Source organism: Ochlerotatus camptorhynchus, unplaced genomic scaffold (genome assembly GCF_037179485.1).
Source record: "Ochlerotatus camptorhynchus isolate MF236.1 unplaced genomic scaffold, CSIRO-AGI_Acam_v1.1 ptg000155l, whole genome shotgun sequence".
Classification (NCBI taxonomy): Eukaryota; Metazoa; Arthropoda; class Insecta; order Diptera; family Culicidae; genus Ochlerotatus; species Ochlerotatus camptorhynchus.
This window is the reverse complement of record NW_027040645.1, coordinates 174,911-202,542: the sequence shown is the minus strand read 5'-3', so window position 1 is coordinate 202,542 and position 27,632 is coordinate 174,911. Positions and strand designations below refer to the sequence as shown.

The 27,632-nt window shown below is 35.8% G+C and overlaps 1 protein-coding gene across 7 annotated transcripts in view; it reads left to right on the top strand.

Moving 5' to 3' along the window:
- Positions 1 to 27,632, top strand: part of LOC135701305 (uncharacterized) — a 118,225-nt gene that overhangs the window by 36,255 nt on the left and 54,338 nt on the right. For all 7 annotated transcript variants that reach the window (XM_065222051.1, XM_065222052.1, XM_065222048.1 and 4 more), the window contains one exon: positions 8,680 to 8,897. In XM_065222051.1, the coding sequence (XP_065078123.1) occupies positions 8,680 to 8,897 (218 nt within the window). The remainder of the gene's footprint in view (positions 1 to 8,679; positions 8,898 to 27,632) is intronic.

Sequence of the window (27,632 nt, the reverse complement as noted above, 5' to 3'; positions counted from 1 at the left end):
TTGTCTTATGCAGACATTTAGCCATAGAGTTTGCCTCTTATGAAGTGAAATGTCAGATTTTGTAAGCTTCACAAAAATATTTTTGGTTTACTGTAGAAAAATGTGTTGTTTGAAATTAACTAAAATTATAAAATATTGTGTATTTGTAAAACATATCATAAATAGGGTAGATGTACCAGTTATGGCTATAAATTCTAACTATGGTGTGTTCCAATTATGAGACATGGGAATCCCATAGGTCATAATTGGAACACGCCATAATAGGAACGTATAGCAATAACTGGTACACACACTCTTTTTTAAATGTTTTACATATACACATTATATGTTTTACTAGACTGGCCCACAAAAATAAAAGTTCTATTTTTCCTCGGGCCAACCCCTAGATTTGTGCACGGCCAACCATACCAACTCAGTGACTGAGAATAATTGACTCAGAGAATTTTCTTTCCATACGAAATTTACTAAGATTTGGAAAAAGGGCATTTACTCATAAACTATGAGTAACTGCACTTTTTCCAAAACTGAGTAAATTTCGTATGGAAATAAAATTCTGTAAGTCAATTATTCTCAGTCACTGAGTTGGTATGGTTGGCCGTGTGCCATTAAGTGAGAAAACCACTCTCTGAAAATTTCAGCTCATTCGGATGTAACACGAGCTGGTGCTTTTAGTATGAATTTTGTATGAGGAATTTGGATAAAATACATGAAAAAATGACACACCTACACTCTATCGATCATAAAAAAGTTTCCTTCTTCTCGATTTGATTCAGATTTTCAAAACTAGTAGTTCAATTAATGAGTAACAACTTTGCTGAAGATTGCATCATGAATCCAGTTAGTTTTATTGAGATATTGGCTTTTGAATGTATATGAGCATTTTGTATATGAAAATTTCAAAGAAATCTGCTACATGAACATTAAACATAAAGCGCCATCCCGTGTAACGTCAACATGAGCTGAAACATTAAGCTAATGATTATCGCACCAAAAGACACGAGCCTGAATGTTGGCCTGTGGAAAATATGAGCTTTTATTTTAAGTGGTAATCTAGTTGATACGTTATATAAGCTGCCTGTAATTTGTTGCAAAATACGAGCAGAATGCACACAATTAAATAATATCTCCATAATACTAACTTGAATCTAGGGGTTGGCCAGTTGAAAAAAATGATAAAAAAAATTTCCCCCCATATAAATGTGGGCCAGTCTAATACAAACTATTTTATGCACATTTTTTTTAAATTTACGTTCGTATAATCGTTATATTTCTCAAACTCTTATTAATAATGACATGTGCAAACTTCCTAGGCTCAGAGACGTTTTAGACGCGCAAAGAAAATTTCTATCAAAGCAGCAGCATGGTTTTTGAGGGATTTATCAATGTCACTGGCAACCATGTTTCTTCGAGTGGCTTCAAATGACTTCCTTACAGTGCCGCAAATCGCAATGATGTTGAGAAAATTTTAACGTTCGATCGGAACTGAATAAAAATGAAGTGCGCGGCAACATGTTGCAAAAAATAAAGCGAAGACGAGAGATGACAGTCGCTCCATGACAGTATAATATTTGTCATATTTTACTGTTTTGCTTGCAGTGCAATCGTTCAGTTTCGTAATTGTTTTTATCACTAGCAAATGTTGTATTTAATTGAATGAACAATACATAAATAAATAACAGATAGGAAAAATGGCTCTTATGTTTGCCTATGGATCTAAGATTGGGCCCATGGTTAAAAATCTGCTATTTGTCAATTTTATCTAGATGAAGACGTCATTGGGACGGTACTAAGGAATATTTCTGGTCTCTGTTTTTTTAAATTTTTGGTTAATTTTTCGCGAATTTTTGAACTTTTGGTTAAAATTTGACAGATGGAAAGTTATTGATTAACCCTGCTATCCGAGCATGGTTAATTCTGACGGTCAAGAAGTTAAATTTTGACAACCGTGGTGTGAAAACCGGTCGATCGACAGCACGGGGATTTTCGAACATAGAAAATAACTTTAGAAATGTCACTTTTAACCACGAGATAAATTTAACTCGGCAAATGGTTTACAGCCTTCGTCGATTGCTGAATTTATATATGGGCCCAAATTAGGGGCATTTAAGCCGACATTACATTCATTTCACCTATCAAATATTTCGTGAAAATAATTAAACACTTCGACAGTGAGCATGCATAAGGGCGTATACGCGATGATCGATTCTCTTCATCGATTTTCTCTTTGCATTGCTACAGCTAAGCGAAACATTTTTCTAGAATTTGTTCAATGCAGAGTTGTAACATGTTGTATTGGCTATCAAAAGCAACAGCAAACGCACAGACAAACGTTAAATCTAGCATGTTATTAACAAAATAGAAAACCGACGAAGAGAATCGATCATCGCGTTTACGCCCTTATGCATGCTCACTGTCGACTTTTTTCATCATTGAGAACAATGCTCCTTTCTGGTGAATTGGTGAACTGGTGAAAGTAAATGTTTATTTTTTTTTTTTTTTTTTTTTAACTCTTTATTTGTTCCAAATTCAAAATAAATTACATTTCATTTTTAACCTAGGTGCTCCAGTTACTACAGTAACTTACCAGCCTTAATTGTTATGATATATATCTAAGTGTTTTTACATTGTTCCTGTCTTGGCAATTCAGTATTTTAAACAGGTTTTTTAAACCTGCATGTCAGTATAACAATTGATAGCTTAAAACTAAATAACTAAAACTAAATCTTATCTAAGTATAAAGGGAATTAATCGTTGCAATTGAGGATTGTAACGATTTTTGCCGGAAATTATTAATTATTTTGTTGGACATTTGTGCTAAAGTCTCAACATTCGAAATTCTATGTACTTCGGTAGTACTGTACCAGGGAGGCAACTTCAAAATCATCTTCAGAATTTTGTTCTGAATCCTTTGAAGTGCTTTTTTCTTGGTAGTGCAACAACTAGACCATATTGGCACAGCGTAAAGCATGGCCGGTCTAAAAACTTGTTTAAATATTAGAAGTTTATTCGTCAGGCAAAGTTTGGATTTCCTGTTAATAAGAGGATACAAACATTTTATATATTTGTTACATTTGGCTTGAATGCCCTCAATGTGATCTTTAAAAGTTAATTTATGGTCAAGTATTAATCCAAGATATTTCACTTGGTTTGACCAGGAAATTGGAACTCCGTTCATAGTGACTATGTGACTACTACTAGGTTTCAAAAAGGAAGCCCTGGGCTTATGTGGAAATATTATAAGTTGAGTTTTGGAAGCGTTGGGAGAAATCTTCCATTTTTGTAAATAAGAAGAGAAAATATCTAAACTTTTCTGAAGTCTGCTGCAAATAACACGAAGACTTCTTCCTTTAGCGGAAATGCCTGTGTCATCAGCGAACAAAGATTTGTGGCAACCCTGAGGCAAATCAGGGAGGTCCGAAGTGAAAATGTTATACAATATAGGCCCAAGAATGCTACCCTGAGGAACTCCTGCTCTAACAGGTAGTCGATTAGATTTGGAATTTTGATAATTTACCTGCAGAGTTCTGTCAGTTAAATAATTTTGAACTAATTTCATAATGTAAAGTGGAAAATTAAACTTTTTCAATTTAGCAATCAAACCTTCATGCCAAACACTATCGAATGCTTTTTCTATGTCTAGAAGAGCAACTCCAGTTGAGTGGCCTTCAGATTTGTTTGAACGAATTAAATTGGTAACTCTCAAGAGTTGATGAGTAGTTGAATGCCCATGGCGAAATCCAAACTGCTCATCTGCAAAAATTGAGTTCGTATTGATGTGAAGCATCATTCTATTCAAAATTATTTTTTCAAAAAGTTTACTTATTGAAGAAAGCAAACTTATTGGACGGTAGCTAGAAGCTTCAGCTGGATTTTTATCCGGCTTCAAAATTGGAACAACTTTTGCATTTTTCCATTTATCAGGAAAGTATGCCAAATGGAAACATCTGTTAAATAATTTTACCAGGAAAGACAAGGTACTCTCTGGGAGTTTTTTGATGAGGATATAGAAAATTCCATCATCACCTGGAGCTTTCATATTTTGAAATTTTTTAGTTATAGACCTTACTTCGTCCAAATCAGTCCCCCAGGAATCATCAAAAATATTCTCCCGAGAGAAAATATTCCGAAAATCCCGAGCAACCTGATTCTCAATAGGACTAGTAAGACCCAAACTGAAATTATGGGAACTCTCGAATTGCTTAGCAAGTTTCTGAGCTTTTTCCAAATTTGTGATCAAAATTTTACCACCTTCTTTTAGCGCTGGAATTGGCTTTTGAGGTTTTTTCAAAATTTTTGTGAGTTTCCAAAAGGGTTTGGAACTCGGGTCTAATTTAGAAATATTATTTTCAAAAGTTTTGTTCCTCAGGGCAGAGAATCGCTTTTTAATTTGTTTTTGCAAATCCCGCCAGATAACCTTCATGGCAGGATCGCGTGTTCTTTGAAATTGTCTCCTACGGACATTTTTAAGACGGATCAAGAGCTGAAGATCATCGTCTATTATAATTGAATCGAATTTAACCTCGCATTTTGGTACTGAGGCAGCTCTTGCTTCAACTATAGAAGTAGTCAGAGATTCAAGAGCATAATTAATTTCATCTTTGGTTTGCAAAGGAATGTTTGGATCGAAGTTATATTCCATAAATGTTCGATATTGCTCCCAATCAGCCCTATGGTAATTGAAAGTAGAGCTGTTGGGATTAGAAATTATTTCTTGGGATATTTCAAAAGTTACTGGAAGGTGATCAGAACCGAAGTCAGCATGGGTAACCAATTGGCTACAAAGATGACATGAATCAGTTAAGACCAAATCAATAGTTGAGGGATTTCTTGCAGAAGAAAAGCATGTTGGGCTGTTTGGATATTGAATAGTGTAATAACCTGCAGAACAATCATCAAACAGAATATTACCATTGGAATTGCTTTGAGCATTATTCCATGAGCGGTGTTTTGCATTAAAATCACCAATAATGAAGAATTTAGACCTATGACGGGTAAGTTTCTGGAGGTCACCCTTGAGAAAATTCTTTTGCTGGCCTACGCATTGGAATGGCAAATAGGCAGCTATAAACGTAAGTTGTCCAAATTTTGTTTCAACAGAAACTCCCAAAGTTTCAAAAACTTTGGTTTCAAATGAAGAAAGTATTTTGTGTTTGATTCGTCTATGAATAATGATGGCAACGCCACCACAGGGTCCATCAAGACGATCATTTCTATAAATCAAGTAATTTGCGTCCTTCTTAACCTTATGGTCAGGTTTAAGGAACGTTTCAGTTATAACGGCAATATGCACGTTATGAACTCTCAAAAAATTAAATAGCTCGTCTTCATTATCTTTAAGAGATCGAGCATTCCAATTTAAAATGTTTAATGCTTTAAAATCCATTACTGAATTTTAAAGTCATGACAATATTATTAGCAAATTTTACTCCAGTTTGAATAGCATCAAACATGGAGTTAGATTTAAGCATATCAGAAATCATGTCAATTAATGAATTCTGTAAAAATTCCATTTTAGGGGCAGTAATGCTTCCTAAGTCAAAATTGTCAAAATTTCCGTTAGAACGTTGGTTAGTATTTTGATTTCTACCCGCTGCAATAGCAGCATAGGTAGCTCCATTAACTCGCTGAACATTGTTAGCAGCGAGGGGAGTAGGTACAGATGAAACATTTGAAGCAGGGGTGATATTTGTACCTACGGGTACGAATGTAGAATTTGTTCCTCGCTGACCGTTGTTAACAGCAGAGGAATTTGTACCTGGTCGGAAACGTGGAGCGTTTCTTACCTGTCGGTTAGAACGAGATTGTAGGATCGCTTTGCGAGTCTTACATTCCCAAAAATTGGATTTGTGGTTTTCACCACAATTTGAACATTTAAATTTCTTAGGATCTTCCTTCACAGGACAGTCGTCCTTTGCGTGAGAGGAATCACCACAATTCATGCATTTAGCTGGCATGTAGCAATTTTTAGTTCCGTGACCCCATCCCTGGCACTTACGGCACTGAGTGAGGTTTTGGAAATTTCCTCCAGTCTTCCTGAAGTGTTCCCACTTCACTTGGACATGGAGCATAAGGCTAGCTTTTTCTAAGGCCTTAAGGTTGTTTAGTTCACTAGACTTGAAGTGAACTAAATAAAAATCATTAGAAATCCCGTTGCGCGAATCGCCAGGACGGGATTTCATTTTCATTTTGTAAATGTTTATTTAATTTGCTCGTTTGGTTCGGAATTTGACGGTTCGTTTGGTTCTTCTTGCTTCAGTCAATGCGTGTCTCTATTCAACTGTTTGAAAAACAAGAGGGGAAAACTAATGCACATACCCTAATAAACACACGGAGAAGAATGAGCCTAGTTTGAAACAACCAAATATATGGATGAAGTTCAAACTAATATTCTTGTTGAATCAAACCGAAGACAACAAATCAAGAAGACTGGCAACTCTTCCATTTTCTCATACGAACGGTATGAGACAGGTACATTTGCGTCATCTGCCGCTCAAATGTAAATGCTTCGAACTAATTTGATAGCAAAGATTACATCCTCAGAAGAAGGGTTTGTGTATTTGCTCTTCTTGATATGATGTCTTTGATCAAAATCAATATTTGTTTGTTGCAAACCAGTGAGTTAATTTGAAATAAACGACTTTATCACCTGGTTTCTACCCATATAATCGTATTGTCTCAACATAAATTTTGGTTGATTCAAACTAAGGGTATAGTATTTTTTTTACAAACATAAACAGATTTGTTTAAACCAAAACTTAGGTTGTTAGATACGTATTGTTCTTAACTGTTATCTTAGTTTGAATCAACGTAGATGTTAGGTATAAACAAACTAAATTTTAGGTTGGGTAAATACCAACCTAAGAGATATTTGGAAACGAACCAACATATTAGTTGGTCACTTCTGATGTCATCGCTCGTTTTTTATCATCGATTTGTTTTGCTTGAAATTGTTTGTTTTCTGGCTGCATCTAAATCGTTTTCAATCGCAAGTCGCATTTACACACGGTAATGTGTTTAAATTTCAGTGAAATTAGTGAATACTCGCCTAAATAATCATTGATTTCCATTCATACAATATTGATAAAACATCCGTTAAATTTTTAAAAAGTTTTTCTTTATGTGAAGCGCTATACAAAAGAGGATCAATATTCAGTATCCTCTTAAAGGAAACAATTACCTTTTTCGAAATAATAGAAATTTTTCTAGACAACGATAGTGAATTGTTGATCCTATGTGAGAAGTTTCAGGCTATTAAATTTAACGAACATTATCAAACCTTTGCAATGCATACAAAAACTATAACTACGTTGGTGAATGGCACTACATATTTATGAAAATGTAACTGTTACAAAGCTTAGAAGAGAAACAAAAATGTACAAGATAAAAACATTATCGTATTTGCCAAGGAATATATCATGTCTAATTTGAAAATAAATCCCAGTAAAATCTTCAAAATCTGTACAAGATTTGTACTGGCGGTGAACGCAGAACTGTCCATGATCTATGGAATACGACTGTTTTGCTTCCATCGGCAGTCTAGATATATCCCGAGTAGCACACTTTTATCACAATAAGTTACAGCAACTTGTTTAAGACTGAAATAAGTCGTATATAAGTTGCTACAATTGATTTGTGAAAAAATGATGAAAGAAAACACTAAAATACAGCAGGGGTAATAAAAAAAAACATTTAATTTCAACAAATTTGTTGGTTGTATCAAACGAGATCGTTGGTTACTTCTAGCATTTCGTTGTTTATTTCAACCAACGAGTTAGTTGGCATTGAACTAAACTTTGTTTGGAATAAACTATATGATTTGTTTGAATTTACCTATGTTTTATCAGCTGTCAAAATCAAACAACCAACATTATGGTTATTTAAAACAAATGTTTGTTGAATTTAGGTTGGAAACAGAAACAATAAACAACCTCACATTTTAGTTTATTTCAAACATCAAAGTTTGTCAGGGTAAACTAAAAATATGTTTGTGCAGTTGTCAACATGGAAATTTGGCTGAAGCAACCTGAAATATGGTTGTTTTTACCATACTTTTTCTCTCCGTGCAAGTACCATAAACGAACTGTATCGTCAATCGTCTGTATACTCGATAGCAGCTATAGTGCGGAGTTCATTGTTCTACATCTGCAGTTTGCTCGGTCGATCCTTTTTCTGTCGACCTTGTAAACATATATTTCGTGATGAGTGTATAAGTGAAGACCACGATATGCGTCCGTTTGGAGCGCTAAGCCCTCTTTGGCGAGATCATCATATTTGGAAACCACTGGAAGTGAATCCCGTTCCACCGGAAGAAGCTTATTAGATAGCGGAGGATAAGGTGTTTTATTTATTGTACTTCTTCACTGTAGTTTAAAGATTTAATGTATTGTATAATGAACAAGAAACCTCGGCTGTGCAAAGTTCATTTTTATTAATTCTGATCAAATAAATTAGTAAAACAAATAAGTTCATTACATTCTAAGTGCTTAACCATCTTAATGTTTCCATGCTACCATCAGAAATTGACTCGAAACATTTTTCTGATTGCCATTGAAAAATTTCTTGCAATATTCCCAGTGTACCTTATCTTTATTTACAACTTGGTTATTTCGCATTGGCTCATAAAAAAAAATCCTGCTATAGTTGACGCAATTAATTTTTATGTTTTCACAATATTTTTAGGTATATGCCACCAGTAACACCATCGACGTGGAAAACTACAAAACTGGCTGACAATTTTTCACCCGTTTGTCCACAAGCGCTTCCAAAATTACAGTATGGAAATGACGGTCTATTTGAGCACCCTCGTGGTCGTCTGGCTCATTTGAGACGTCTTCTACCATTACTGTCCAACCAATCTGAGGATTGCTTATATCTTAATCTATACGTACCACGATCTGGTAAGTTATCTTCTATAATTCTTAGTATTTTTCGAAAAAAAAAGTTATTATAATTAGCTATAAAAATCATCGTTTACTTCACGAAATAGTGTTGTAGATATTGTAGACGTTAGATGTGATGCATACTTCAATATATTGAACTACTAATATGACACATTTTAATCAAATGCAATCACAAATGATATCGATAAATAAATTCTCACCTCCCATGTAACAATTGTATTTTAATGAAAACAACATTCCAAGAACTCTGCCAGAATCCAAGGGATTAGTTTAATATAGAATGTTTGGCGTTTTATTGTCTTTCTCTATGTAGCACACGGACAGTGAACTTAAATCCCATTAATTGAGCCCTCCTAACAGAATAAACTCGCGTGCGAATCTGTAACTAAATCTCACGCGTGAAATTCTCAATTAATAGCATGCTCATGTATGTTTTGTTAGTTTTCCATTGAATAATGCAAAATAAAGATTCACGCAACGAAAATTAATTATTGTATTCATGTGTTTCATTCCTGATTTTTTGTTAAAACATCAGCTTAAAATCTCCTATTTCGGAAACCAAATTCATCCTATGTAAAAAAGCACAGACAAACAGTCACCCGCAAGTTCACGAAGAGCTTTTTGAGTGTGTTGATTTATTTCTTTTTAACTCCGTTATAATTGCTTACCTTTTGACAGATACGCGTATTTCGTCTACTACTTGCAGACTGGGGCCTCCCTTAGCTCAGTCGGTAAAGGCGCAGCTACAAAGCAAGAACATGCTGGAGGTGGCTGGGTTCAATTCCCGGTCCGGTCTAGGACTTTTTCAGGTTGGAAAATTTCTCGACTTCCCTGGGCATAGCAGTATGATTGGACTTGCCACACAATTATACCAATGCAAAAATGGTACAGGCATCAAAAGCTCTCAATTAACAACTGTGGAAGTGCATCTATAACACTAAGTTGAGAGCACGCAATAAGCTAATATGCGCGATATGCAATAAGCTTGAAATGCGAAGTACCAAGAACTCAACACCACTCAAAACCACACAAAAGTTAAAAGATTACTCGCAAGTTGTTCATCGAAAAAGCATTGCAAGTTCAATTTAAATGTTTCCTAGTTGGTAATATAGGAAATGGCTCAAATGCTTTTCTAAGCCAAAGTTGTAATGCACTTTACATGTGAGCCAACCTACGCCTACGCAAACCAACAACATCATCGGGTAGGAGAAATTTCCCCCTTTCCGATAGTGGTATTGGTTTGCGTGGGCGCACTTCACGTATAAATGCCTTACAACTTTTGTTTACAAAAGCTTTTGTGTTGCTTTCAAATGTTACGCCTAATGTTTTACACTATTTAAATACGTAAGAATGGGTGATTATTGCTGAATTAACCAATTTGCAATCTCTTTTTGTAGACAAATAAATTTCGCAAATCTATTCAAGGAATAGCCTCAATTCCGTAGTGCATTGCAGTGTGCTATTGACGAACTGCAAGCAATGTGGAAGTGAAGCGATTCGCTATGAACAGCAGCTTTTCAAGTGTCGTTTATGTATGTGCTAGTTTATAGATTTTGCTAATGGAGCTAAAGGTTGGATCATTTAGAAGTGACACTGTCAACCGTCAACTGCGGTGGAATCTTTTTTTTTTTTTTTTCCTTTGGTTTTGTTTTTTCCGTCGATCTTGTTTTCCGTGCTGAGCACCAATGCTACCGACGTGCCAGGAAGGCAGCTCCCACACCTGGACCCTACCTATCGACCCATCAACTCATGAACTGGGGACGAACGGCTTTACTTCCCATCCGAAGGAAGGCGTGATCAGAGATGTTATGCCTCAGAATTCCGGCGACGCTGACTGGGATTGAACCCAAGCCTGCTGGGGTGAGAGGTAATCACGCTTACCACTACACCACCGGCGCCGTTACGGTGGAATCTTATGAAGACCAATAATACCATATCAACAACCAAACTACGATTTGTTTAAAAATACAGCTCTGGCCACAGTATCGTGTGCAATTTTAAGTCTGGGATGATTTCCCGTTAAACCGCGCCAGCAAACAACCGAATCAGAGCCTTAAGGTGGAAGTCAGGTTAGAAAATTCCACTACACACAAGCTCAATTTTTGCGAGTATCTGTGTATTTGAGAATCTCTACTGTAATGACCCCATTTTGCAACGATTCCGACTCTCACTGAAAGTTGGAAATACCACAAACAACATCATAAAACACTTACCATGTCATACAGCTCACATGAGTCTAGATTTTTACATTATTATAATGAAAAAAAAAAAACTGCCCGTTGCAATTCAGGCACACTTTCATTTTGTTCTGCATCCCCTACGCACACCTTCTCAAAACACTACACAAACACATTTAAAAAATGCAATGTTAATGTCGTTTTCGTTTTTGCGGTGTAGCTACACCGGTGCTACACTGCCGTACACCGAAATAATTTAAGGTGTAGATATAGGATGCACCTTTGTTTACAAACAAATGAGGAGAAACATGTCAGAAGGGTTTAACTCGAAACGTAAACAATGACTTGGATCGTCGGTTTCTTACGAACGACAACACACCCACTCAAACTAACTTAATTATCTGACAGAGAGATGTTTGTTCTATAAGCTGGTTTAGTCAGATTCCGTGGGTGTGTTGTCATTCAAGAGAAATCGACGTTTACGATGTTTACGATTCGAGTTATACCCTTCTGACATGTTTCCCCTGAAATGATGTTGAGCTGTCAAAGACTCGCGCTTATTTCTGCTTACACTACACCGGTGCTACACCGCAAAAACGAAAACGACATAAATTTCATTGCCTACTTAATTATGTTCCCCAACACTTTCCAGCCTCACACTCTTGAACGATGCAACATGTTGACGTCATCATCATTGTCAAACAACAGTGAAAATGGTGGAAAGAGACAAAAAAAATACAGATTTCTGTGACAATTTACCAAAATCTCAACAGCAGAACGTTTGGTAAACAGTTCGGTGATTAATCACAATTTTCCTGCAATGTTTCACAGGTATTCTGTAAAAAATTACAGGAAAACTGTGAAAAATCACCAAACTGTTTACCGAACATTCAGCTATTGAGGTTTTGGTAAAATTTCACAGAAATCTGTGAAATAATCTTAGTGTGTAGTAGAGTATTTCCAGCCCAAATCGCTAAAAAATATGTCAATTTTGTCTCGACCCCTTTCTATTTAAATGAAATATTGCTCATATGTTCGCTGCTATCAATGATTGCATTTTTCATTTAAATATGATTTTCTTCTACGCAGTAACTTTTAAAAATGGTATAAAAAAAAATTGATTATATTTTATCAAAAAATCATAAAATGAAAACAATTGATCTGATCAAAATGACATCTGAAAAGAAGTTGTAGGTAGTTAAATAATCTTTAAGGAAAAAATACACAGTAAAGTAAAAAAAAAACTTAGTAAATTAATATTAAAAAAACGTCAAACGATGATTATCTCAAAACATCCTCTCTGCAATCGTTATATTTTTTAAACCAAAAAAAAGTTAAGAAATGTTATAAAATTTGTAGATATATATGTTTATGTGTTATATGTTATATGTTTATGAAATGGCATAGTTTTCAGTAACATTAAATAAAATTGCACATAATAACTAAATTTTTTCCTAAGTCCAGTCGTTCACAACTTAATGCTAATTAATAATAATAGTAATATAGTAATGTTAGTCGTGATGTCCAGCAACGAGATGTTTTTTTTTATAATTCATTCTATTGTATAAATCTTACCTGTGCTGCAGTATATCTGTTGACACCAAATTCATCCATGATTCTTAGTACAGATCAAGATTTGGGTAGTAGGGGAAATGAAGGTAATGTCGGCCTAAGTGTCCCTAATTTGGGCCCATACATAAATTCAGCAATCGACTAAATTTTCAATAGCGACCAAAAACAGACATTAGCACCACCTCAATGATGCGTTCATATTGATAAAATTAATAAATAGCAGATTTTTAGCGATGGGCCTCATTTTATATCCATAGGCCAACATTAGAGCCATTTCCCCTACTTATATTTTCTTCTCGAGTGCATTCTGGATCTGCGATTTTTTCCTTCAGTTGGCTCATCAATTCGTCATAATCCTTAGCCTTGGCGATGAGGATTCCTTGGTCATCATCTTCCGAAAGGTTGAATGTGTGTTGCTTAACCCCATCCATTATTGCATTGGTTGAATGTTTCAATAGTATGGGACAAACTGATTCTATTGACAACAGAATCTGCTGAAGTCGATAAAGCCAGAGACGTAGCCGATGGTATGATATTCACAATGGATTCACTCTCGATATCTACGGGTGCTATTGAGTGTACATCACTGGTAGAAGGTTGTTACACATCTTGCTGCATTCCGTCATACGAAGGCGTTTTTTTTTATGGCAAACGATAAACTTGAAGACGGCATCTACTACAAGTTTTTAAAGAATTATCCAGAGGTATTTTACAACCAAAAATTTTAATTTTTCTGTAACTCCATTCGACAAGTTTCTCGTTTATGAACAACATATCTTTGATTTAGGTAGAGGTTTACAACACTTAAAGTCATTATCCATGGTCAAAAAATAACATGCCTTATAACTTGAAACGCTAAGAGAGATGAACTGAATGGAACAGGTGAAGGACTTCCCAATATATAGGTAGGGTAGAGCGTTACTTCGTCATAATCGTCCATTTCCGTTCTATCGATCAGAAAAGATCAATAATATCAATGATTTCACCGTGCACAAATCAATAATAGGTTTGTTCCGATGCGTTAGTTCATTAGCTACAACATAAATCCTGTTAGAGCGCATTGTATGAATATTTACGCTCATTGTTCTCAAAACAAAAGAAGCGCTCCTAGTGAATCCCCTTTTTCTACGTTTATCCGTAGGACGAAGAAAATCTAATGGCGTTTCAATGCGTTTGGACGGAATTGAAACTCGTAGAACGAATTTAGAATCAAGAAGCAGTATTAGATTTTAAACAATATCTCAACAATTTGTGACTTTTTATCAAATCCATGGAAAATGGAAAGGTGAATAAATTTAGAAGTAATGTTTGACAGAAATATTCCATTTTTTGTTTAAACTCGTTCAGAAAAGAGAGGTAAAGTGCGGGTTGTGCTTAGTAGGACGGAAATTAGATCGAAAACCTTATAGCAAATTTTTTTAAGTGTAGTGTAAGAAGCCTCCACGGGGTGCCTTTTTAAATTGTTGTGATATCGTGGGATACCTGACGTGGTCTTCTTATTATTTTATCATATATAGACGAAGATGCTAATTTCAAATAACAGACTAATTTCAAATAACAGTGGTAATTATTATACGATAGATGAGGAGATGAAAGTATTGAATTGATAGTTCCGTTAGAGTACGGTAGTGTGAAAATTACATATAGAGAGTAGAAAGCGAGCAAGGACAACTTTATTTATATTTTTTGTAAATAATTACTTTATTTGTAACGGCCCAATCATATAAACTTTACAGAGCAGAGTTATTAAGGACAACTTTAGGAAGGTAAAAAACGGTTTGATCATCTCTCTTTACCAAACTCCCCCTGTTGGAGAGGGATGGTTAAGGGGTATCCCCGCCACCACTATAGTCAAAGCATATATAGACGTTGGACTTTAGTGTTGGTGAGATTGTACTAGGAGATCTCTATGGGATGAGCTCCTTAGGCACAATATGGTTTATATTTTTTGCCTCTTTTATGACAAACGCAATTCTACCCAGATACACAACTAATAGAGGACTGAAAAAAGGCACGTTAGGGGGGTTGTTGATTATTTTGGTATATTGGGAGTATTTACTTATAAACTTGTTTCTCTTCCGTTTCCTGTAAATAGAAACGGGTAAGTCTGACAGCTACTATAGCTGAGAATGAATTGTTTGTTTTGTAATATACAATCATGGACATCACGACTAACATTTGAAAATGGCATGAAATGTTGAAATTTATTATGTCTATTATTATTATTTGCAATAGCTTTAGAACGGCTGGATTTAGGAAAAATGTAGTATGTATAAAAAATTGAAAAATATGCGCAAAACTCAAATAAATTATTATTTAACAAAAAAAAATTAAAACTTTAAAATTAAAAAAAAAAATAAAAAATAAAAATTAAAAATAAAAATTAAAAATATAGCATTTTTTAAAGCAAGTTACCAGCCTACAGTTTTTACCAAGTTTTAACACATTTCTTCGGTTTTCTTGATCAAAAAATTCTCTCTCTTTCTCTCTCGCACACGAATTTAAGATAAAATTTGCTCATGAGTATATCATGTATTTTGACATTCTATTTGTGATTTACCGCGCACAGCAATAAAACAGTGTATCTCAGTTTTTTGAAGTAGGCATATTTAAAAAAAAAATTACAACGATTAATGTTTTTCAAATATTTTTTTTTAAACAAGTACTGAGGATCCTACAGTCAATTCGTTAGTAATATGATTACTGGAAATTATTGCATTTGCACTATTTTTTTGTCTTGCGACCGAACATCGGTTCTTTTTTTGTTTTAAGGTTATTTTGATAATACTCGACGAATGTTGCAAAAAATTCGTGAATCTCAAACAATTCAGTTCAAGACATATGAAACTTTGAATGAGTATATAATCAGAGTGCCGTTTAAATGATTGTTTAAGTGGCGAAAAACAAGAAAATTCTTCTTATTTCAGATATTTGACAAATATGTGACACATACTATAAAACTCAATACGATATCAAAGGTAATAAGGTGATCCAAGAGACGTTTCTAAGTGGAACTGACAACTAGAAATTAAGAGTGTGTGAGTGATCTGGTGTTAATGGTGCTGAATGTAAACATAAACAAAGCAGACATTCATATGAGAGTGAACTATCAGTTCTACTGTGATCTGTCAAAAGTTCTTGGTAAACAAAAAAGTCAGCTGATCGCAACTGTCTCGTGGACAGCCTTATACCCTAAACTTCAAAATAGAACCAATGTTTCCAATTAGGAAATAGTGCAGAGAGTAAATTTAGACATTATATTATTCAATCAAAGTTACCCGCATTATCAAAGATACCCCGTTTTACGGTACCTCTATATATGCCATTCGATTAACATCCGAAGTCCATCCTTTTTTACATATTCTGCACAAAAGATACTTTCATAAAAAAAACGGTGGTTAATCCTGTCAGGGGCGCAGAATATGGAAAAAACGAGAGACTTCGGATGTTAATCTACGTGAATTAATACACGCAAACCAAAAATCTATTACAATGAATGTTAGTTCCGTTTCCTATCATCCTCTGTTCATGAACATCGCAGCGAATGTTAGAAGTTGACCATGCAGGCGATGTAATGGTTTTTTGTCTTTTTCATTTCGTGTTCTATCTACACTTTCGACTATACCAGTAAGCTTGTAGAACGACGCACATTGTAGAACATTGTAGAACGACGCACACACTTGCCTCGAATCTCTCCAGCAGAAAAAGCATACGGAGTCGAGTATGCGAGAAAATGAGCGCTTCATGTTTGCCTTTAGGCTATCCATATTCAGGAGCATAGAGAGAGCAGTGAAGAAAGCACAGGTCTGAAAATCGAAGCGTTCTTGGTTCGAGTCCAGTCGGCAATCTGAGTCCTATTTTTTTCGACATAACTAATTTACCTCACTAATACACTCTACATTTTTTAGTCTCCAATTTTCTTGCATTGGACCGCAGCTAGGTATATCGCATCCTCGGTTCATGCGGTCTCCACTAACATCCTCTGATGATGAATCCCACATAATTGTAAGCGAATCTTACATCCCTCGGTTGGGTGTAGACTACGCGTAGCTAGGAGGAGGCAGGAGGCAAAGTTTACGGTGGATCATTTCAAATCAGAGAACATACCAATTTCTACTGTTTATCGTATTCTGGTATCCTTGAAAACAGTTCGGAATAGGGGTAGTTTGTTTTTTGGAAATATGAATTCGTTGGTGTACAAAAAAACAATTGGAAAGCCAAGAATTGTAATCAGCTAATAAACCGAATCAAAAAAGGCATTCGTTAAAATCGATTTAAATACTGTACAACGCTCATGTTCTCACATCATGACAAAGCTACGTCAAACAGCTGATAACGGACCTTATTCAATTGTTCATTGATTTTTTTTTTGTAGAAACGTGTTGTAGCTTCATTTGAAATAAGTTACTTCTCTTTTCTTAATTATGTATTTTTCATGGACCCAAATGAAAATTCTCATTTTTTAGTTATCAGTTAGGTAAACTGAAAATGAATCCTACTCATAGAGTGAGTCACTTTCATTCATTCATTAAGCACAAAACGGAATGTTATTATTACTGATGGCTTCCAAATTTATTTACCTTTCCGTATGTACCGTAAGATTTGATAAAGAGAAACCAATCGTTGAGATATCGTCAAAAGTCTAACACTGCTTCTTGACGCCATACTCGGCCTACGGATTCTAAACTCAGCCTAGCGCATTGAAACGCCATTGAAACTCAAATGAATTCACTTCGGCGTATCGGATGAAGATAAAAATTGATTCGGTCGGAGCGCTTCTTTTGTTTTTGGAAATAATGCGTGCAAACCTTCATATCACGCGTTCTCATTGACTTCGTTCGGTAGCTTATTAACTTAAGTATCGTGCCAAACGCATAATTGACTTGTTAACTCTGAAATAATGGATTTATTTGAAGTCTTCTGCTCGATAGGCCCAAAACGGGCGATTAGGCCGAACTAGTTCTCTACCCTAATAGCTTTTACTACAAGAAAATGAAAATCAACAAAAGTGCAATATTATATATTGTGCAAGAGTTCATTGCAAATTCACTTCTAGGGGTGTGGGTTATAGGCATGCATTTTTGGGGTCATATTTTGTACGCATTAATTGCAGATTTTGTATACATTTTACGAAATTTAATAGAATAAATAAAAAATACACTGCTATCAAACCTTAGTATTTAGACTGTTGTCTTAAATAAACTTAACTTTAGTAGAACTTTTGCATGCTCCGAATGCATTTCAGCATGCATCCGATGTTTTACTTCTTGCGTATGGTTTGACTTCTGTGTATGCACAAACAAACAAACAAAATACATGCCATCTTCGCTATGCGCATTGGAAAGCTTGCATTGGACCTTCGTCAACAAGCGTTTATCAGATATAAACAACACGTAAGGTGACAATAAGGTATACACGATAAAATGCATATTTTATTCAAATTTTCAACAACATGATTGGCACCACCGTATAATTCGAAGATTAAATAAATATGATTTTTATGGTTATGCTTCATCGATATTTTGTGCACAACATAGGTATCTAGCTTTATTTCTTAATCCGAAACAAATCTCTCGTGAGCAAACACAAATTAACAGCTTAGAAGTTTTTAATCATAATAAAAATATTGAATGAGATAGAGCGCTACTTCATCTGCTTCGCAAATTTCCATTGTATGTACTCTACACTGAACCAATATGACATATTCCTGTTATGTGGAAGTCTAATAAATTTTCGCTATACGATAATCCAATGAAAATGATATGATTGAAAATGTGTCAGGTAAATTCTATATGAATTTCTGATACATTTACAATGCTGATAATTTGGTAACTTTTTATATGATCGTCATATGATAAATAAAAATCGGTCAAATTATAATAATTAACTGAAATGGATTTGAAACCCATAAGCATAAGCTTTACTTTTCACCTCAATATAATATATGTGTCATAAATCAATCGAAGTAAAGTTTATGTGAAAATCACATGAAATTTACTTCTTCTTTTTACACATATATTTAATCGATTTCTAAAAATAAATCGAAAAATAAACATCAGCCAGTGGGAGCTTTCACAGTTGTGTCTTTTTTTATTGCAGCTTATTTGGAATTCGATCAAGAACTGTTGAGGTGTGATGCTTTCGGTGTCTGCGATCGATTCCAATGGGCCACGGCTGACTTCAAGATTAAGCTCGTTCAATTAGCATGAAGTAAGAACAGCTCTCCCGACATGGAATGTATTGCAACGTTATGCTCGTTTTGCTAGAGTGAAGAAAATTAACACTGACAAATGTATGCTCCGTTTCGGTGGTGTCGTGTATTCAAATCTTTCTTAATGTTCCTGTGTGCAATAAAGCAACGCCTACATTATATGAGTTCATGGAACTGGTTCATGAAGTTCGAGTACTAGTGCTGGAATCTGAATAAGTCGTGCACACTAAGATTTTGTTACCGTGTTCGGTAAATTTTACCGAAATCAGAACAACTGAACTTTCGGTAAAACTTTGACCTTCATTTTAGAGGCAATTGAATTTGAAAATAGTTTCAAAACATGTTCAACCTTGTTTAAATGATCAAATCTTGCCATTTTAGTAGATATTTAGTTTCAAAGTATCTTTAACCCAACACTTCAGCTGTTCAGATTTCGGTAAAAATTACCGAAGTCGACGATAATTTCTAAGTGTGTGTAGGCTTACAATAAGAATCTTAGCAAAGTAAATATTGCAGTAGAATCATTTTTTTTTTCAATCTCAATACATTCTTTTCCGGAACCTCTTATCTTATGAAACAATAACAAACAAGGATTATTCAATACAGTTTCATTGTTGTTAACTATATTTAGTTCGACTAATCATTTAAATGAGTGTACGACAACATCGTTGAAAATTGTTTCATAATTTTTGAAGAACAATCATGTAAGATGTATTTTATTGGGAACGATATTCATCCCAGAAAACCATGCCAAAACAAATGTTTGCTGTTGGATTTCTTAACACTCCGAATACGATGCCTCCGAAAAACGTGTAACGGCAAGTTTTTTTTTAAAGCTTTATTAAAGAGATTTTTAGCCTTAGGCTAGTTCATCACTTGTAACGGCAAGTGTGCAATGTCATAACTTAGCCATTTCTTAATGAATTTCAAAAATTGTGGTACCTTTAGAATTCCTAGGGTTTGTAGATGATTTTGATTGCAAAAAGATTGAAAATAAAGTCGTCTAGTTTTTCAAAAACCGAAAAGAGTTGTTACACGTTTTTTGAAAAGTGTATTTGTAGGGTTTTGCAAGTGGCGCAAGATCTGTAATTTAGATTAATGGGCACAAATGTTCACAATTAGCCAGAAAGCAGTCATGGTTCCTATACATATATGGATCCTGGAGACAACGGAACGGTACTCAAAAAATCCGGAACATCCGTAAAAGAGGTCAATCCATGATCCTTGAGCTCTGCGGTTTTTTTAAACATTAGGAACTGTGATATAAAAAAATATTTGGGGTCGTGACATAAACATGTACCTGGATGGCCATGGGACCGTCCTCCGGAAGATCCGGAACATCCGGAACATCCGTAAAAGTGGACAATCCATGAAACTGATCCTAGAGCTCCGTGTTTTTTTAACATTAGAATCTGTGATATAAGAATGAATTTGGGACATGGACCCAGATGGCCATCAGACCGTCCAGAGGAAGATCCAGAACATCCGTAAAAGTGGGCAATCCATGAAACTGATCCTAGAACCCCGTGTTTTTTAACATTAGAATCTGTGATATAACAATGAATTTGGGACATGGACCCAGATGGCTATCAGACCGTCCAGTGGAAGATCCGGAACATCCGTAAAAGTAGTAAATCCACGTTCCTGATCCTAGAGCTCCGCATTTTTTTTAATATTAGGAACTGTGATGATAGAAGCAATTTGGGGTTGTGACATAAACATGAACCTGGATGTCTATGGGACCGTCCAGCGGAAGATCCGGAACATCCGTAAAAGTAGTAAATCCACGATCCTGATCCTAGAGCTCCACATTTTTTTTTACATTAGGAACTGTGATGATAGAAGCAATTTGTGGTTGTGACATAAACATGAACCTTGATGGCCATGAGACCGTCCTCCGGAAGATCCGAAACATCCGTGAAAGTGGAAAATTCACGAAACTGATCCTAGAGCTCCATGGTTTTCTTGAAAACGTTAGGAACTGTGATATTAGAATGAATTTGGGATTGTGACATAAACATGTGACCCAGATGGTCATCGGACCGTCCTCCGGAAGATCCGAAAAATCCGTAAAAGTGGTCAATGTACGGAACTGATCCTAGAGCTCCACGGTTTTTTCGAAAACACTTGGAACTGTCATATATAAATTAATTTGCGGTCGTGACATAAACATGTAACTACAAGGTCATGGGACCGTCCTCCGCAAGATCTAGAACATCTTTAAAAATGGTCAATCAATGAAACTACGCTCTCCTTGGCTAGTTTTTAACCTGGACGTTGGTGGGCGGGCCTAATCTTATGCTTCATTGTGGAGCGTTGGAGACGGTTGGTTAAGGTCTGGCATCGTTGGCTCATGCCGTGACAGAATAGCGTCATGAGAATTGCCATGAGGATTACTGAGCTTTCCCTCTCTGTTGAACCATTGCATGAGAGAACCAAAGTTCTAGCATGAAGTGATAGTATCACACTTGTTACTCCTTTGTTTGAAAGCCGCGTTGTAAAACGCTTACACTGACGTTGGGTGCGATACTGGCGGGTTTTTCCGCAAATCACTCTTATTTTGAAGATGCTAATTTCAAATAACAGACTGTAGTGGTAATTTTTATACGATAGATGGAGTAGATGAAAGCATAGAGTTGATAGTTCCGTTAGAGTACGGCAGTGTGAAGATTGCATATAGATATTAGAATAGCGAGCTAGAACAACTTTTAAGGAAGGTACAAATCGGTTTTTTCATCTCTCTTTACCAAACTCCCCCTTTGGAGAGGGATGGTGAGGGGCTTTGGATTGACTTGCGCTCTCATTGCTCCACCAAACGCTGCAAAATGAAAATGAAAAATGGTCAATCAATGAAACTGATCCTAGAGTTCTACGGTTTTTTTTCGAAAGCATGTGGAACTGCGATATAAGAAAGAATTTGGGGTCATGACATAAACATGGACCCAAATGGCCATGGGGCCATCCTCTGGTAAGTCCAAAACATCCATAAAAGAGGTCAATCAATGAAACTGATCCTAGAGCTCCCTAGTTTTTTTTTCCAAAAACATTAGGAACTGTGATATAAGAATGAATTTGTGGTCGTGACATAAACATGTATCTAGATAGCCATGGAACCGTCGTCCGGAAGATCAACAACATCCGTAAAATGGTCACTCCATAAAATTGAGAGGTGGAAGCATTACTATGACGAGCACCTTAACGGTAATGCAGCAGAAAACGAAGGTGGCATGGCAACAGACCTTGGAGCACGCGCAGAAGACGACAGACTACCGGCCTCTGATCTTCAAGAAGTTGAGGAGGAGATCGGTCGACTGAAGAACAACAAAGCAACTGGTGTAGATCAACTACCAAGTGAGCTATTAAAATACGGTGGTGAAGCACTGGCTAGAGCGCTGCACTGGGTAATTGCCAAGATTTGGGAGGAGGGGATATTACCGGAGGAGTGGATGGAAGGTGTTGTTTCATTGATTGACCTCTTTTACGGATGTTCTGCACTTACCAGAGGATGGCCCCATGGCCATTTGGGTCCATGTTTATGTCATGACTCATCTGAGTCCTTGATTATGTCACGAGCCCAAATTCACTCTAATATCACAGTTCCTAACGTTTTCAAGAAAACCACGGAGCTCTAGGATCAGTTTCGTGAATTTTCCACTTTCATGGATGTTTCGGATCTTCCAGAGGACGGTCTCATGGCCATCAAGGTCCATGTTTATGCCACGATCCCAAATTCATTCTATCATCTCAGTTCTTAGTGTCTTTAAAAAACTGCGGAGCTCTGGGATCAGTTTCATGGATTGACCACTTTTACGGATATTCCGGATCTTCCGGAGGACGGTCCTATGGACATCCAGGTTCATGTTTATGTCACAATCCCAAATTGCTTCTATCATCACAGTTCCTAATGTTTATAAAAAGAAACGCGGAGTTTAAGGATCAGGATCGTGGATTTACTACTTTTACGGATGTTCCGGATCTTCCGCTGGACGGTCCGATAGTCATGTGGGTCCATGACCCAAATTCATTCTTATATCACAGATCCTAATGTTAAAAAAACAAGGAGCTTTAGGATCAGTTTCATGGATTGTTCACTTTTACGGATGTTCCGGATCTTCCGGAGGACGGTCCCATGACCATCCAGGTACATGTTTATGTCGCGACACCAAATATTTTTTTATATCACAGTTCCTAATGTTTTCAAAAAAAAAACCACGGGGCCTGATCCTAGGACCTGATCCTAGGTTCATAGATTGTCCACTTTTACGGATGTTCCGGATTTTTTGAGGACCGTTCCGTTGTCTCCAGGATCCATATATAGGAACCATGACTGTTTTCTGACTGATTGTGAATATTTGTGCCCATTAATCTAAATTACAGATCTTGCGCCACTTGCAAAACCCTACAAATACACTTTTCAAAAAACGTGTAACAACTCTTTTCGGTTTTTAAAAAAGTAGACGACTCTATTTTCAATCTTTTTGCAATCAAAACCCGAAAAAAAATTACAGTGAAATTTTCAGTGGAAACAATGCTCTAACATTAATATTTATTGTCGACAATAAAAATGATTGTTATAATGTTGTACCCTTCCGAAAACGACAAAACTGCTACCTAGCTGTACAATGAATGTACATAATAAAATGTTGTTACAATGATTTTTATTGTATTTTTCATTTATTTTATTGTTAACATGATTCGATCACGAACAATAATGAACAACTCTATTACAATAAAAATTGTTGTTACATTAAATATTGGTGTGTTTTCATTGTGGGTTACTTCACGAACAATAAACATAAATCTGATTGAAGCATGCAGACTATGAGAGGGTCAGCAACACTGCCAATGTAATCAAGATAGGCGCTGCTCGTATGGCTCTTGCTTTACAGTTCGTTTGGCTCTATTCGTTGCCAAGTCAATTGAACGCCTACGACCAGATCGGTTTGAGTTGAACTCAACTCTCCTGCCTTATCTACACGGTAAGAAAAAAGTACCCAAAATTGAGTTCCTTTCACTCATCACGTGGCTTCCGTGGGGCTAGGTAAAATTAAGTTAAAGAAGAAAACTCAATTTTGAGTAATCCTGGCGTTGACCAAGTTGACAAAAAAAAATAATAAAACGGAGCAGACTGGAACCGAACCATGGACGTTGAGATTACGGGACCCGTGTGTTGACCACTCGTCTATCAACGCTTGTGAAAAAGAAATGGTTAAAGGCGCATAAAAGCAACCTCAATGAAAATAAACTTATATTTGAGTTCATTTATTATTACTCAATAGTTGAGTAAATTTTAACCAACGCCGCTTTTCTGATTCACTCAACGGCGGACCTCAAATGATAGCACCCAACGTTTGAGTTTTTTTAACTTAATTTTGAGTATTTTTTCTTACCGTGTAAATCCCGCTTAATGCAGACCTTTTCCGTGCAGTTAATAATCATACAATAATAATAAAAAAATCCACCACTTGAAGATGTCAGGGAATAACTCAGGCATAACATTTGATAACGGCACAAAAGCATTTGTAAACAAACTTTCTAAGGCCCTTTACACGCGAACCAAAGTACGCCCACGCATACCAACAACATCATCGGATAGGGGCAACTATCACCTTTCCGAAAGTGGTATTGGTTTGCGTGGGCGTACTTTGCTTCACGTGTAAAGGGCCTTAGAAAGTTTGTTTACAAATGCTTTTGCGTCGTTATCAAATGTTATGCCTGAACTCTCAGGTGGAAGCATATTTCATGGGCGATTCTCTCCAGTTGAATGCATTAACTTATCAACGACGCTCAACCACCAACACGCAGAAAAAAATATTTTAAACGTAATAATATTTGACGTAAATTTAATAAGAATTTCATTTTGTTTTGGCTGCAAAATGAAATCATTATTATTTCAACAATCCAGTATCTTTGTTTTTAAAAACCCATGGATTGTTAAATCAAAAAGAAAATCTTTTTGAATTTACAAGAGCTTTTATGGTTTTGACGTAAGCTGTCAAATTTGGCAGCTGGGTCAACAAAAAATATGTTTGGTTTTAAAAGAGATTTCTTGTTGATTCAATCATATTTATTTTATTAAGCCTAAAAATATACGCAGTAGAAATAAAAATATGTTTATTGATTCAATTTTTAATAATTTGCGATTATTTTTATGTTTTGTTTTCTATTTGTTACCAACAGAATTACAATTAAATTAAAAAAAAAAAACTTTCTGATGCATAAAATCTCTCCGGTTCATGAGTTAATGGGTCGATAGGTAGGGTCCAGGTGTGGGAGCGGCCTTCCTGGCGTTAAGAGCATTGGTACTCAGTACTGAAAATAAGATCGACGGAAAAAATCAAGGAAAAAAAAAGGAAAACTGTTTATATTTTGCAACAGCAGCATACTTACTTACCTCTAGAGCTGAATCAAACGAGAATTTTTTTGTTATTGTTTACATTTTTGTCCGGGTTTTTACGATGGAATGGTTGGTAGTTATTTTTGCATTCATGGCCCGGGGAATTGACACAACAAATAAATGTTAAATTAAAATTAACTATTGTTGGCTTGATAAAAGAATATTGTTATTTTTACAATAGTTGCAGTTGAAGAGTGGCTTATGAAAACAAAAAGAATCTTATTTTGAATTTATTTGAATAAATATTATCGAAACAATAAAATGCAATATAATTTCAACCGGAATTGTTTGTGTAAATACAAATAAAGTTTTTTTTTGGTTCAATGCAAACAATTTTCTGTCCGTGAAGGAGACGTGACCTACACGGTTAGAAAAAAGTACCCAAAATAAAGTTCTTTTCACTCATCTCGGCACTATAGTGCAGGAACCCAAAAGTAGGTGAAGCGGGTCAATGTAATTTTCCTTTACTTGTGTACAGTTCGTATGGAATTTTCCACTAGCTTTTTAACCAAAAGTAAGTTAGTTTTACCCAACAGTAGGTAAATATGATTATACTCAACGTTGGGTTCCCACACTTTACTACCCCTGTTGGGTGGTTTCGCTCCTTCTTTTTTTGACAACATTAGAAGGAGAAAATGAGACAAACTAGTCAAAAGTAGGTAAAAGTGGGTACTTTTTTCTTACCGTGTAGAGAGATCGAGTGCAGGGGAGTTGGCCTCCATTTCTCACAAGTTCCGGATCGAATCTCAATCCATAACCAGTAAAAAAAGGACTCACCCGTAACAGACATACCACCCCCTTCCCTTCCCGGGGCGATGTTTTATTTTTTCGATTTATTTTTAAAGTCGATAAAGTAGATCTGTCAAGCCCACACATACACTCTAAAGGACACTGTTATTTTTTTAATCAATAAACTCGCCAACCAACAGTAAAATAACAATAATATATAATGTTATTGAAAAAAAAAAATATTGGGGAAATCACGAAAATTTCATTGTTAAGATACTTAACAACCCCCCTTTTTTATTGTAAATTTTCCATTTACCATGAAATTTGCTGTTTTGTACAACATAAATGAAGGTAAATTTATTGTAGACGTAGCAATATAAATCATTGTTAAGACAATAATTTTCGTCTTATTGTAACATTGTTTTTTATTGTAGTTTTTGTTGTTATTTTTTTTTGGGAATCATCTACAAACCCTAGGAATTCTAAAGGTACCACAATTTTTGAAATTCATTAAGAAATGGCTAAGTTATGACATTGCAAACTTGCCGTTACACGTAGGCTTCGTAGTCGGCGTAAAGTTTTTTATCCACCGTATTCGGAGTGTTAAAAGGCAAATCTATATGACTATATAATGATTGGGATAGATCAGTTTACAATCTTTAAACGTCAAAAATCAAAGGAAGCTATTACAATAAGATACACATGTTATCCTATACTGCAAAGTTAAATGACAGTCCAATAGTTTCTACATTTCTGTTTACACGCGACATATCAACAAACGTCAAAAATCATTAAAAACAACTCCAAAAAAGTAAACATAATTATCTTATAAGATATATATTTTTAGTGAGCAATATTCATCATAAAAACAAGTATATTTTACTAAATTTTTTCATAGTGCAAACTTATATGATTTACCATTAGTTTCTAGATGTCTGACCCATTACATATCACCAGTTTTTACCATGAAATATATCAGACAATATTCATATATTCATATACATCTATCTATCGCTAACCACGCTCGAAACAAAGTATTATCAAAGTATTACCAGATGCTAGAAGTTCAGATTGATGGAAAGGCTGTGAAGATGGAATTAGACACAGGGGCGCCGTGTGCAATCGTGAGCCTGTGTACGCTTCGCAAGATCAAAGCTAGTTTTCGCCTGCACAAATCGGAAAGACAGTTTGCCAGTTACATGCGGCATATAATCCACTGCATCGGCCGCTTGCCAGTGAATGTTACGTTGGGTAGGACCTCCCGGCGTCTAAACTTGTACGTCGTAGACGGAGATTTCGATTCACTCTTCGGTAGAGAATGGATTGCGCAATTTGCATACGACATTGACTTTGTGCAGTTGTTTGGCACGGATGAGCAAGTGAACACACTTACCGCAGCGGAACCAGTAATCACCAAGCAACAGCAGCAACGGCTGTCGCATCTCATCTCACGTTTCGATGGTGTATTCGGCGAGACTGCTGGCAAGCTGGCTGGCCCTCCGGCTACTCTACATCTGAAACCAGGAGCATCTCCAGTCTTCTCAAAGGCACGGGAAATTCCATTCGCTTTACGAGATGCGTACGCCAGAGAAATAGACAAGAAAATTTCATCCGGTCTTTACAAGCGTGTGGAATCATCTGAATGG